Source organism: Gorilla gorilla, chromosome 10, assembly GCF_029281585.2.
Source record: "Gorilla gorilla gorilla isolate KB3781 chromosome 10, NHGRI_mGorGor1-v2.1_pri, whole genome shotgun sequence".
Lineage (NCBI taxonomy): Eukaryota > Metazoa > Chordata > Mammalia > Primates > Hominidae > Gorilla > Gorilla gorilla.
In genome coordinates this window covers 24,629,690-24,642,218 of record NC_073234.2, presented here as the reverse complement: position 1 = coordinate 24,642,218, position 12,529 = coordinate 24,629,690, and the positions used below count along the sequence as shown (strand labels likewise).

Below are 12,529 nucleotides of genomic sequence, written 5' to 3'. Positions count from 1 at the left end.
ATATGTTTTTCTTCAGACACTTTTTCAGGTGAAGTATTTAAAGCAAAGGATGTAATTACTAATTTGAAAAAATTTACAATACAGAGTACTCATAAGTTTTAAAAATAATTATATCTATTGCTTTAAATTTAAAGATGTTTCACTTGAAAACATGTCTCAAGATTGAGTAAAAATATAGAGCATATTACTTGAAAATGTAACCAACATACTGTTTAAAAATAAGTTTAGCCTGTTTCCAGACTTTTCAGATATCCTATAATATGAACACATTAATTACCATCATCTAAAAACACGCAAATAACGTTAAGAAATTTCAAAGGAAAATCTGACAGGTTACAAATTACTAGAGCTTAATATCAATAAGAATTTTCCCTATAATTTTGTGTAAGTACACAATGCTAAAAGTCAATAAGCCCTGCTCTGTAAACCATCATTTGCTCCTCTTTTTAAAAGCTTGTGGAAACAGTGTCTGTCAATAGATGGATATCCAAGTTCACAGCAGCCTTACTCTCAACAGTCAAAAGGTTGAAGCATCCCAGGTATCCATTGATGAATAAATGGACAAACAAAATGTAGTATATCCATATAATAGAATGTTATTCAGCCATAACTTTGATACATGCTACAACACGGAAGAACCTTGAAAACAGTATTCTAAGTGAATAAGTTAGACACTAAAGGACAGAATAGGCAAATTCATAGATATGGTAAGCAGAATAGTGATTACCAGGGGCTAGAGGGAGGGGAGTTATTGTTTAAGAGGTACAGAGCTTCAGTTGGGGATGATGAAAAAGTTCTGGAGATGATGGTAGTGATGGTTGTACAACAATGTGAATGTACTTAATGCCACTGAATTGTACACTTGAAAATGGTTAAAATAGTACATTTTATGCTATGCATATTTTCCCACAATTTTTTAAGTTAAAAAATAGTGGAAATATCCTAGCTTATCATGCCCATCCCTTGTTATGCAGTTTACACTAGCTGCTTAATCTGATTATAAAAAAGTGTGACAAAAGATACACATTACCAGACTGTGAAGACCTCCAGAGTAAAACAATTCCCCTACCATCTATGCTGTGTTTCCAGCCATTTCTTTGAATCTTCTGACATATCATTTCAGATTTCCTCATAAACAATATACTCAATTCAACAAGTCATAATTTACTCTGTGATGCATATTTTACTGAAATTGTATGTCTTGGGACACAGAAGAGCAAAGTAAAAGTTATTTTTGGCCCTGGGCTTTATATTGTTTTTTGAGTTTTTTGCGTTTTTGAGACAGAGTATCACTCTGTCTCCCAGGCTGGAGTGCAGTGGCCTGATCTCGGCTCACTGCGACCTCTGCCTCCAGGGCTCAAGTGATTCTCCTGCCTCAGCCTCCTGAGTAGCTGGGATTACAGAAACGCGCCACCACACCCAGCTAATTTTTGTATTTTTAGTATAGATGGGGTTTCACTATGTTGGCCAGATCTTGAACTTCTGACCTCAAATCATTCACCCACCTCGGCCTCCCAAAGTGCTGGGATTACAGGTGTGAGCCACCATGCCCGGACAGTCTAGAAAGTTTTATCTTCACTTTGTACATGAGGAAACTGAGAGTCAAAAAGGTTAAGAAAGTTGTTGAAGTTCGCATAGCTAGTAAGAAATATAGTAAAAGCACACTCATGACTGTCTGAAAGAAACCAAGCTGTTTTCATTACCTGATTAAAAATATACAGAAAAGTGACCATGTTACCATAGTGTTTGCATTGCTGCACCCAAAGAAGGAAACTTTGGATATTATTAGATGTAAATCCTAAATATGTGAGAAGCCAACGTCAAAAGCTCGGGGAATCCCAAGGTCAGGAAGATAGGTAAAGTTGAATGAGAGGTTGTTGCAAGAGTAAAGTTGGATCATATAATTCCAAATTATGATAATGAGGAAGAGAGATATTATAGGGCAAGGAGCATCAGAATAGATTTAAAGAAATCAAAGCAGTTTCACTGGGAACTCACTAACGAATGCATACTTTAAAATAACATACCAATAACTATAAGGAACCAGGCTAACAACATCCAGGATGAACTGAGCTTGGTGGCGGAAAAATGGCAAGAAAAATCAAGAATTTGAATATATCCAAACATCTAAAGATATACTCAAAGGGCAAGAAGAAGCAAGGGCTGATGCCATAATGTTAACACAAAAATGAGAAAATAACAGAGAAATTTAATTTCCATTTTATTTTCTCTATCAAGAATAATCTTGAAGTCCCAGATAGAAAAAAAAAAAGAGATAATAAGAAAGCATCTCACTATTTTAAGTATATTTAAGCCTATAATCCCAGCACTTTGGGAGACCAAGGCGGGAGGATCACTTGAGCCCAGGAGTTCAAGACCAGCCTGGGCAACATAGTGAGACCCCATCACAATAAATAAATTTAAATATCCACGGTCATACAATGTACATTCTGTATGTCAATTCAAAAAAATTTTAAAATATGTATAGAAAAGAAACCAGAAGACAATTAGTAGAAAAAGTTATCTTGTTGAACATGTGCAAAATGGATTCTGGAAGCTGTCAAATACGATATTTCTATAAGTGACTTTGAAGGTGAGTTAATGTGGATTTTTTTTTTTTTTTTTTGAGACAGAGTCTCGCTCTGTTGCCCAGGCTGGAGTGCAGTGGTGTGATCATGGCTAACTGCAGCCTCTACTTCCTGGGTTCAGGGGATTCTCTCACCTCAGCCTCCCGAGTAGCTGGGACCACAGGTGCGCGCCACCACACCAAGCTAATTTCTGTATTTTTTTGTAGAGGCAGGGTCTTGCCATGTTGCCCAGGCTGGTCTTGAATTCTGGGTTCAAGCAATCCACCTGCCATGGCCTCGCAAAGTGCTAGGATTACAGGCGTGAGCCACCATGCCCACTGGAGTAGAATTTAAAATTTGGCTCTGCTAGATTTGTAGCCTTAGACTTACACTCATTAATTCTCCGAATTTTTTTTTTTTGACACAGTGTCTCACTCTGCTGCCTAAGCTAGAGTGCAGTGGTGCAGTCTCAGCTCACTGCAGCCTCTACCTCCTGGGTTCAAATGATTCGGGTGCCTTAGCCTCCCAAGAAGCTGGGATTACAGGTGCACAACAGCACGCCCAGCTAATTTTTGTATTTTTAGCAGAGATGGGGTTTCACCATGTTAGCCAGGCTGGTCTCGAACTCCTGACCTCAAGTGATCCACCCACCTCAGCCTCTCAAAAGTGCTGGGATTACAGGCAGGAGCCACTACGCCCAGCCAGTTCCTCTGAATTTTATTCATTCACCAACAAAATGGGGATGTTGAACTCTACTTTTTAGAATTGCTGTGACGATTAAGAATACTATACAGAAAGGTCGGGCGTGGAGGCAGGCGCCTGTAACCCCAGTTACTCGGGAGGCTAAGGCAGGAGAATTGCTGGAACCCTGGAGGCAGAGGTTGCAGTGAGCCAAGATTGTGCCACTGCACTTCAGCCTGGTCAACAAGAGCAAAACTCCATCTCGAAAAGAAAAAAAAAAAGAATACTATACATAAAACATCTGGCAAAAAGCAAGTGCTCAATCCATGGTAGCCTCTGTTATTATTGTACACTTTACCGTAAGTGATCTAAGATAGGAGGTGAACTCTACGTAAGTATCTCACTGAAAGATGACCGTTTAACAGCATAAGAGGGATATTTTCCATAGGCCTGTAGATTCTACATATAGCAACAAAATTCTCTAGCAGCACTCTCCACCAATGGAATGTCAGTTTGAAAAACTTCAGTTTTAATAGATCCATAGAGCTCTCTTTTTTATTTTTACTTCTTGCTTTTTTGGTAGTGGCTCAGACCCCAGTATGATACTAGAAACATTGTACATACCTCAAAATAGTATGTAAATCTTGCCCTGAGAACAAAAGAATAATAACACTAGAACAACAGACGCAGCAGGGCACGTAAAAGTCAATTTGGTTCTACAGAATCTGACAAAAGCCGGAGCAAGAAAAAGAATTAAACCAGAGAATCAAGTAAGATTCCACAGGAATGTTAAAAGTAAAACTTATGACATCTAGCAGGGACATTCCGCCCTCTCCAGCACTGACTTGGCCCCAAGGAGCCTTAGGAGAAAATAAACTCAATTTGGAAATGCAGTGAGTGTAACTCTGCTGGTTTTACTTAACAATAGTCTCAGAAATGGGGGCATGTCAGGAAGCAAAGGAAGGACAAAATCCCTCTAATGATCCTGCCCTTCCTCTGGGTTCCTCAGAGAAACAGAAATATTGCCATTTTCCCAGATATTCTGTGCCCTTCATCCTTTCCCTCCTCACCTCTCATGATCACACTGTGAAATTTATAGCAGCTGCTACACCACAATTTTCTGTGGCAGTGTCTTGTGCTATGAGTCACGACTCCTGTTTATCAGTTTTGCCCTCAATGTTTCAAGTTCATGGCTCACTTCTGCTACTGACTTTAGTCAGCTCAAATCCTGAGAGTCACTATATCAGAATGAGAATAGGAGTTGCTACAACAAGGTCCAGAAAGCAAGGCTATATTGCTGGAGGCCATAAAACTAAGAACTCATGTTTAATGAATACAACTCAATGCATTCTGCCACCTCACTTAGAGAAGGCTTTAAAAAAAAAAAATGTTAGTCACAAATGTGGAATGATTTAGAGTTTAGATTCTATGTGGAATTCCAAAGGAGTAAGTGTTCCTTTGACAGAAAACAAGAATCTGTATGCTTTATATAGGTAGTTATATAGGTAGCTATAAAATTTAGGAACTGTATGTTCTCCCCCACTGCTTTAGAGTAACCTCTGGATTTTTCCCAAGGTAAGTTAATATAGTTTAATTCTCAATAAATTGTTCTCTGTGACTGGATTCTACCCAACAAAAGAAAACAGAAAACAATAGCAAAACACAAAAATCAGTATCAAATTAGCACTAACACAAAACTAAGATTTCTTGTTTTCCTTATAGATGTTATTTATGTTGACAAATTAGAATTTGATTGATTTTTATACTAGGCAACCTCAGGATGTCAGTTCCTTGTATTGCCTTGAGATGGTCTAGGACCAATAGCAAGCTCTTTTCCAGGAGATTGCTGGGTGGATAGGAAGGATCTGAGGGGCCTGAAGGAAGTGGAGGCCAACACACACACACACACATGCACGTGCACGCGTGTTTTCTTCCTTATATCCCAACTTTCTCGACATTGCAGTCTGGAACTTACTGGATTCCAGTGAATTAAGGGAAAACTTTTTAAAAGAAGGCATTTAAGCCCTTGCCACAATCACTCTGTCCCGGTGATCTCTATCTTTCCCTCCCTCCCAAGTTCCACTATATACGGACTGGCACGGTGGCTCATGCCTGTAATCCCAGCACTTTGGGAGGCCGAGACGGGCAGATCACAAGGTCAGGAGATCAAGACCATCCTGGCTAACATGGTGAAATCCCATCTCTACTAAAAATACAAAAAATTAGCCGGGCATGGTGGCACACGCCTGTAGTTCCAGCTACTTGGGAGGCTGAGGCAGGAGAATCACTTGAACCTGGGAAGCGGAGGTTGCAGTGAGCCAAGATCGCACCACTGTGCTCCAGCCTGGATGACAGAGGGAGACTCCATCAAAAAAAAAAAAAAAAAAAAACCGAATCTGCTGCCTTGCTGTTGGACCTGTAGGTTTCCGGACCTAAGACTTCTTTTAACTAGACCTGTATTTCAGGTCTCATTCCTCTCCAAAACACTCACCATCCTTCTGCCTCCTTGCCCCACATACACACTTACATGCTATACAAGCATCTGGGTTGCTGTAACTGAGGTTTGTTGGGTCAGACAGCATAAGGGTAAAGAGTGGGGAGGGAGAGGGAAGAAGGCAGAAGTAGAAGAAGAGGGAAGAGAAGAAGAGGGAAGGGGAAGAATATAGTATCCCCCCCAAATCACAGATTCCTTGTGTTCCTCAAAAGAGGATACATGATACATTTAAATAGCAGTTTAAAAACAAAAACAAAAACAAAAACAAAACAAAAACCCTACATTTTCTAAATGTTTGCATTTACCATTTCCTGATTGTCTGTTATCACAAGGAGGTGTGAGTCTCTCGCTAGGCAGAATTCCAGACTAGAATCCCAGTCCTTTTTCTCCACTGAGAAATAATAACAATGGTTACCATATTTCATCCAGCGGTCTGGGCAGCTAGGACAGCTGGCACAAGTGGAGTAGTTGGAGCCTAGGAGAGAAGAGGACCTGGTTCACATCTTTATGGACCACTCAGTCTTGGAAATGAAATGGGAGATAAAATGGAATATGGCAGCCCTGGGTCTTCCCTGCTCCACCACTTTTCAGATTAAGGGTTAGAGAAATGTGTAACAATGCGTGGTGTCAATTTGAATACCCCATAATGTCCTCATAATGTCCAAATCCATCATCTACTAAGTATATATTCCACTACACAAGAATATGACTATAAGTGAGGGAACAAAGAAGAAAGCATACAACAATCTGCCTGAAAACTCTGGAGCAAGTACTTGACTTGTGCTAGAGATCTCTGTGCACATGTAATATACACACACCAGATAACCGTGAATTCATATGATATGCATCTGTGTACTGTCTTTGCTCCGTGTATATATTGCATAATTGCATAATGTATATTGCTTAAATCAGGCAGAATCATTCAGAATGCCCAACCAAAAATGCCAAAAAGAAATTAGGAAAAGCAAACTTAACTAGAATAAAACGTTTTGCTTTTTTATTATCACAGATGTAACTGTCTCTCACCATTGAAAACTGGAAAAAAACCCTTATACCTCAGCAAAAAGAACTTACTTTGATATTTTTTCAAAAGGGTTTTCTGGCAGAGAAGCATAACAGGTGCTAAAATGAAAAGTGATAGAATGCCCTAACCAAGCTCTTTTAAATACAGAAGATCCACATTCCTTTAAAATGGTTGGTTCATAGTTCTGTCGAGATGAAAGGGAACTGACTAGGCATGGTGGGTCACTCTTGTAATCCCAGCACTTTGGGAGGCCGAGGCAGGTGGCTCACATGAGGCCAGGAGTTCAAGATCAGTCTGGCCAACATGGTGAAACCTCATCTCTACTAAAAATACAAAAAAATCAGCTGGGCATGGTGGCACCTGCCTGTAATCCCAGCTACTTAGGAGCTGAGGCATGAGAATCACTTGAACCCAGGAGGCAGAGGTTGCAGTGAGCCAAGATCACACCACTGCACTCCTGCCTGGGCGACAGAGCAAGACACTGTCTCAAAAACAAACAATCAAAGATGAAAGGGAACTGAATATGCTTTCAAGGTAATTCCAACCAAGATTCCAAAATTCTATTGATTTTTCTACTTCAGTTTCAATACTTAAACATATGTGCATAAACTTGCCATAAGCACAATTCTACAGTGAGCAAGTATGAGCCATTATACTCCATGAGCACATGTGTAGATATATAATTGCAGAATAGAGTATATATCTACTCTAGATTTGGGAGTTACAAAGTGGGGAAAGTAGTACTTTTCATATAAATATTAGATAATTGTTCTCTAGGAAGTCCTGGCATACAACCAATGTAAGTTCTGGAGATCAAGCTGTTAAATTGGCACCTTATAGATTTTGCTTTTTCCATACAACTGTGACATTACTCAGCCTGGATTAGAAATTCCCAATTTCCCTAGGAGTTCCTTTTTGTCAAAGGTCGGACTTGGCTCTGAGGTAGAAGCCCTGGAGCTGAACTCTTAGAATCCTAATAAATCGGCAGAGCGCAATGGCTCACACCTGTAATCCCAGCACTTGGGGAGGCCAAGGCGGGCAGATCACAAGGTCAGGAGTTCGAGACCAGCCTGGCCAACATAGTGAAACCCCGTCTCTAATAAAAATACAAAAAATTAGCTGGGCGTGGTGGCGGGTGCCTGTAATCCCAGCTACTCGGGAGGCTGAGGCACGAGAATCGCTTGAACCTGGGAGGGAGAGGTTGCAGTGAGCCGAGATCACGCCATTGCACTCCAGCCCAGGCAACATTGCGAGATTCTGTCTCAAAATTTTTTTAAAAATTTAAAAAAAGAACCCTAATAAATCACTTCTGTGTAATCGGTCACTATCATCCCCTAAAAACATAAACCTAAGCTAGGACTCTAGACTGTAAAACAACAAACTGAGAGTCCTCTAGATCACTAGATTTAAGGTCCTAGAAGAACTAAACTTAGAAAAATTAGTTTTAGAAAATGTGAAAGCACCTGAATGGCAAAAAAAAAAAAAAAATCAGAATGTTTAATTACATTATGATATATCTATTATGTGAAAAGTTAAACACCATTAATATTATAATTCAATTATCACAATAAATATGGCAGTAAGGAAATGTTTCTGGCAACATAAAATTAAAAAGCAATATACAAAATTATGAGCATACTACGATAAGAACTATTCTCAGCCTTGCATTAAAAGAAAGGAAGGTGGGAGAAATTTTAAGAGGACTTGACTGCAGTTCTATTAAGAAAATATGGTCAGGTGCAGTGGCTCACACCTATAATCCCAGCACTTTGGGAGGCCAAGAAGGGCAAATGGCTTGAGCCCAGGAGTTTGAGATCAGCCTGGGCAACATGGTGAAACGTCTTTACAAAAAAATAATAATAATAATAATAATAATAATAATAATACAAAAATTAGCCAGGCATGGTGGTATGTGCCTGTGGTCCCAGCTACTTGAGAGGCTGAGGTGGATCACTTGAGCCTAAGGAGGTCAAGGCTGCAGTGAGCTGTGATTGTACAATGGCACAGGATCCACTGGTATAGCAGCACACAAATCTATCACCCACAGCCTGGCTGATTGAGGGAGACCCTGTCTCAAAAAACAAAAAGAAAAAAGAAAATACAAGCTTACACAAGTGCACGTGGTCAAAGGCTATACCCAGGAAATAGCTGTATACAGATGGAGAGTTATTTTGTTTGAATTATTTTTTGATTTTTCAAAGCTTCTGCTATGTTATAGTGCTTTTATAATATAAAATTAAAGATTAATTTTGGTTTAAATTTGCACTTACCCTGGCACAGGATCCACTGGTATAGCAGCACACTCAGAAGAACTGCAGTCAGAAGCCCCAAAGCTATTGCCACAAGGCAAGAACAAGAAGGCCTGGAAGAGGAAGCTGCAACAACAGAGTCAAAGCACAATCCTGAGTCAGAAGACAGGTTGAAAGAAAAGAGAAAGTCAGGGAAGGATATCGCATCTTAAAGCAATTTGGCCTAGTGGGAACTGAGATCCAGGCCATAAAGATTCCTTTTCTAGATGTGTCAGGAACTTGCTCTAAAGTCTAAGGTAACCACCAACACCTGTATCAAAGAACTTACTATATTTATCAAGATAAAGAATGCTTTTTTCCTTTGAAATTGTGACTTACACTGTCTCATACGTAGGTGGTGAGAATACAAATTGGTACCTCTCTGGAGGACAATTGGGCAATATCTACCAAAACGGCAAAGGCATGTACCCTTTGACCTAGAAATTTCTCCTTAAGAAATTTTTCCTACAGATACTCGTGGGTGCAAAATGTCATATTTATTCGTGGCAGCAATATTTGTAGGAGGAGAAGACTGAATACAATCTACATTCTATCAGTAAAAGACCAGTCAAATACATTTTTGATATATCCATAAAGTGAATATATAGCTTCTAATAAAGACTGGGTTTTTTTTAACTGATATGGAATATTTTGTAAGATATATAGTCAAGACAAAGAAACATTCTGCAGAACAGGATATACAAATATCTCTGCAAGCACACCCAAGAATCTGATAACATTGTTTGCCTCTGGAATGGAAAAAACAGTCACTGGAGACAAAATAGGAAAAAGACTTTTTACCTTGTTTTCTTTTGTACCTTTTGAATTTTGAACCATGTAAACATATTATCTACTCAAAATTGAAATACATAAAATTTAAATAAAAATAATCTACACTTCAGAAGTGCTTTGTAAACTGTCATTATTAAAAGAGCAGTAAGTTTAAGTTGATGCCAAGTTTAAGAATAGGACACTACTTCATGTTAGCTGTGTTGCATACAACCGAAATCTAAATTTTAAATTTGAAAAATGGAAGTATTTTCAGCAAATCTTTATTTTAAAATCAAAGGTATCTCATAGTGCAATAGTGTAGAAATTACGTGTAATGAGCAAAACTCTGTGAAGTAAGATGATATTTAAGTTCTAATTTTGATTCCTTTGCTTAATAACATTTAATTAGGAAATTAAACTTGCCTATTTGGGCTTCAATTTTCTGATTAAATTTTAGATAAATTATTCTATATATGTGTGTATCTATGGAGTATTCTGAACTTCTTAAAGAAAAAAATTCATAATGAGAGATGCCTTCATAAATAGAGAATTCTGCATAATAAATATTTGGACTGATGAATCCAAAAGCATTAGATTTCTAGTAAAACTTTTAAAAATACATTTGCATCACAGGAGAACATTTAATGAAATACACAAATGTTCATTTTTACGTTATACTAAATTTTAAAAAGGTATCAAACCATAATTGAATTTGTGTAACCACAAGCCAATTCAAGAAGTAAAGTAAATTTTTAAAATTTACTTTAAGTATATATTGAAAGCCTCTAAATAGTTCCAACTAGGTTCCAATTTATCACCAGTTGTGTGTGTGACCTTGAACATATACTTTGAGATATGCATTACTTCTAACATAATATTTCTATTCCTTAGAAATTAACATAGATACAATTCAAAAATAGGAAAAGGTTACACAAATAAAGATATCCAATGCTGTATAATTTATAGTAATAGAAATAGGTCTAAATATCCCAAGTATACTAGAATGATTTAGCAAATTAAGGCAACACTCTCAAAAGACATTAAAAATTATAATAGTAAAACTACGTAGTAAAAAGAGAGAAAGCTTAGGGAACTACCCTAAAGAATACACCTTGTGGGAGTTCACTGCCTACGATACAAAATCAAGGATTAATTTTGGCATTTACACTATTACCTGTCTGTCTCAGATAATATTCTCTCAGGGCTCTATGTAAAAATGGCTCTTTTGCCTTCAAATCCTCAGTCACAGAGACTATTATCTGTAGTGTTCTTGATACTTTTTCTTCCCTGTCACCATTCTAGTGCAACACTGTGAAGTTAAAAAAAAAAAAAAAAACTAGATATGTAAATCAGTTTCTTTCCTGACAAAAATCTTACTTGTATCCACCAGCAAAACTATTGGTGTCCTCCTCATTCCATAGTCAGAAAAACAGCCATACCTAGAATTTAAACAGCTGGTCCAAGGTTACTCCGAATATAACTAAAGAGATAAAATTCTCCCAACAAAGTTCCCGCTTTAGCTAAGAGCAAGAAGGAATAACGACAATGCCCTAAGTTGGGTTTCTAAGATGCGATCAAAGAAGTGAACAGTTAGAAAAGAGTTTACCTGAGACCTAAGATCAGATCCTGTACCATACACCAACTTTTCATATTCCAACTCTGGACTTTAAACTGAACCAAAAGTATTTCCTCAAATTATCCTCAATTCTTCTGTACCCTCTGCTTTAAACTTATTCTACTCCCCATTCATCCATAGCCTACTGTCACTATGCATCGTCTTCCATGCTACCTTGGTTAACTCACATTTTTGCTGTGGTCCGTAGTCATTCTGGGCTTGGGTTGCCGTAGGCAACTCTAACATGGAATAAATAACACTGTCAGTCATCTTCAGCTAAGATCTTTCACATGCAGTTGAGAGAGTTAAATTATAGAAGTGTGAAGGGATATGTATCAGTGAGGAAACAGCCCAATCTCTAAACTGCTAGCAGGAAACTTGACAAAAGCAGAAGTAATTTTTCAGGAAATGATTCAAATTTGGGGGCTGCCTATAGAAATTAATATTGTAAGTTGCTATTTTTTTGCCCCATGACACTGTAGATGCTCATTAAATATATATTAAATTGATTCCCCATCTCACCTAATTCTGTTGAGCAAGGAAAAATTGCTCTCAAGTCCAGCAATTTCAGTTATGGAAACTAAAATAAAAGTGAGAGTGGTTACTAGCTATGAATTTCTCTCGGAATTTTTTCTCTGCTTTGTTTCCTTCTGAAAAAGTAGATGTATGCCAAATGAGACTGACTTCATCACTTCTTGGAACTTTTGGGCAGTGATAAGCAATAACGAAATGGACTGTTGGGTGCGTATGCCTGGAATCACGGGAGAAATAGACTATTACCCAGACATATTTTGTGAATATGACATGACCACATCTTCCCCAAAACATTGTCCAAATTGTGCGATGGTCTTTACCCTTCACAGTATCAGAAATTCCATTATATTTTTTCTCTTTGTTGTCTTATTTTTTTATTATACTTCATGCAAATATAACTAGAAAGAAGAGCAAAGTAAACAAATACATTCTAACATCTTAGTAATTTGTTTTTAGTAGGTGAAAAGTTAATAAAAAGTTAAAGTAGGCCAGGTGTGGTGGCTCACGCCTGTAATCCCAGCACTTTGGGAGGCCAAGGAGGGTGGATCACCTGAG

The 12,529-nt window shown here is 38.1% G+C and overlaps 1 protein-coding gene across 1 annotated transcript in view; it reads right to left on the bottom strand.

The window, feature by feature from the left end:
• The window catches only part of KLRG1 (killer cell lectin like receptor G1), a 109,033-nt gene extending 96,780 nt beyond the window's left edge, over positions 1–12,253 (bottom strand). The window contains exons 1-3 of the mRNA XM_055358643.1: positions 11,629–12,253; positions 9,037–9,141; positions 6,048–6,217 (exon numbers count right to left, since the gene is read on the bottom strand). Of these exons, the coding sequence (XP_055214618.1) occupies positions 6,048–6,217; positions 9,037–9,141; positions 11,629–11,710 (357 nt within the window). The 5' untranslated portion in view covers positions 11,711–12,253. The remainder of the gene's footprint in view (positions 1–6,047; positions 6,218–9,036; positions 9,142–11,628) is intronic.
• Positions 12,254–12,529: the final 276 nt, after the last annotated feature.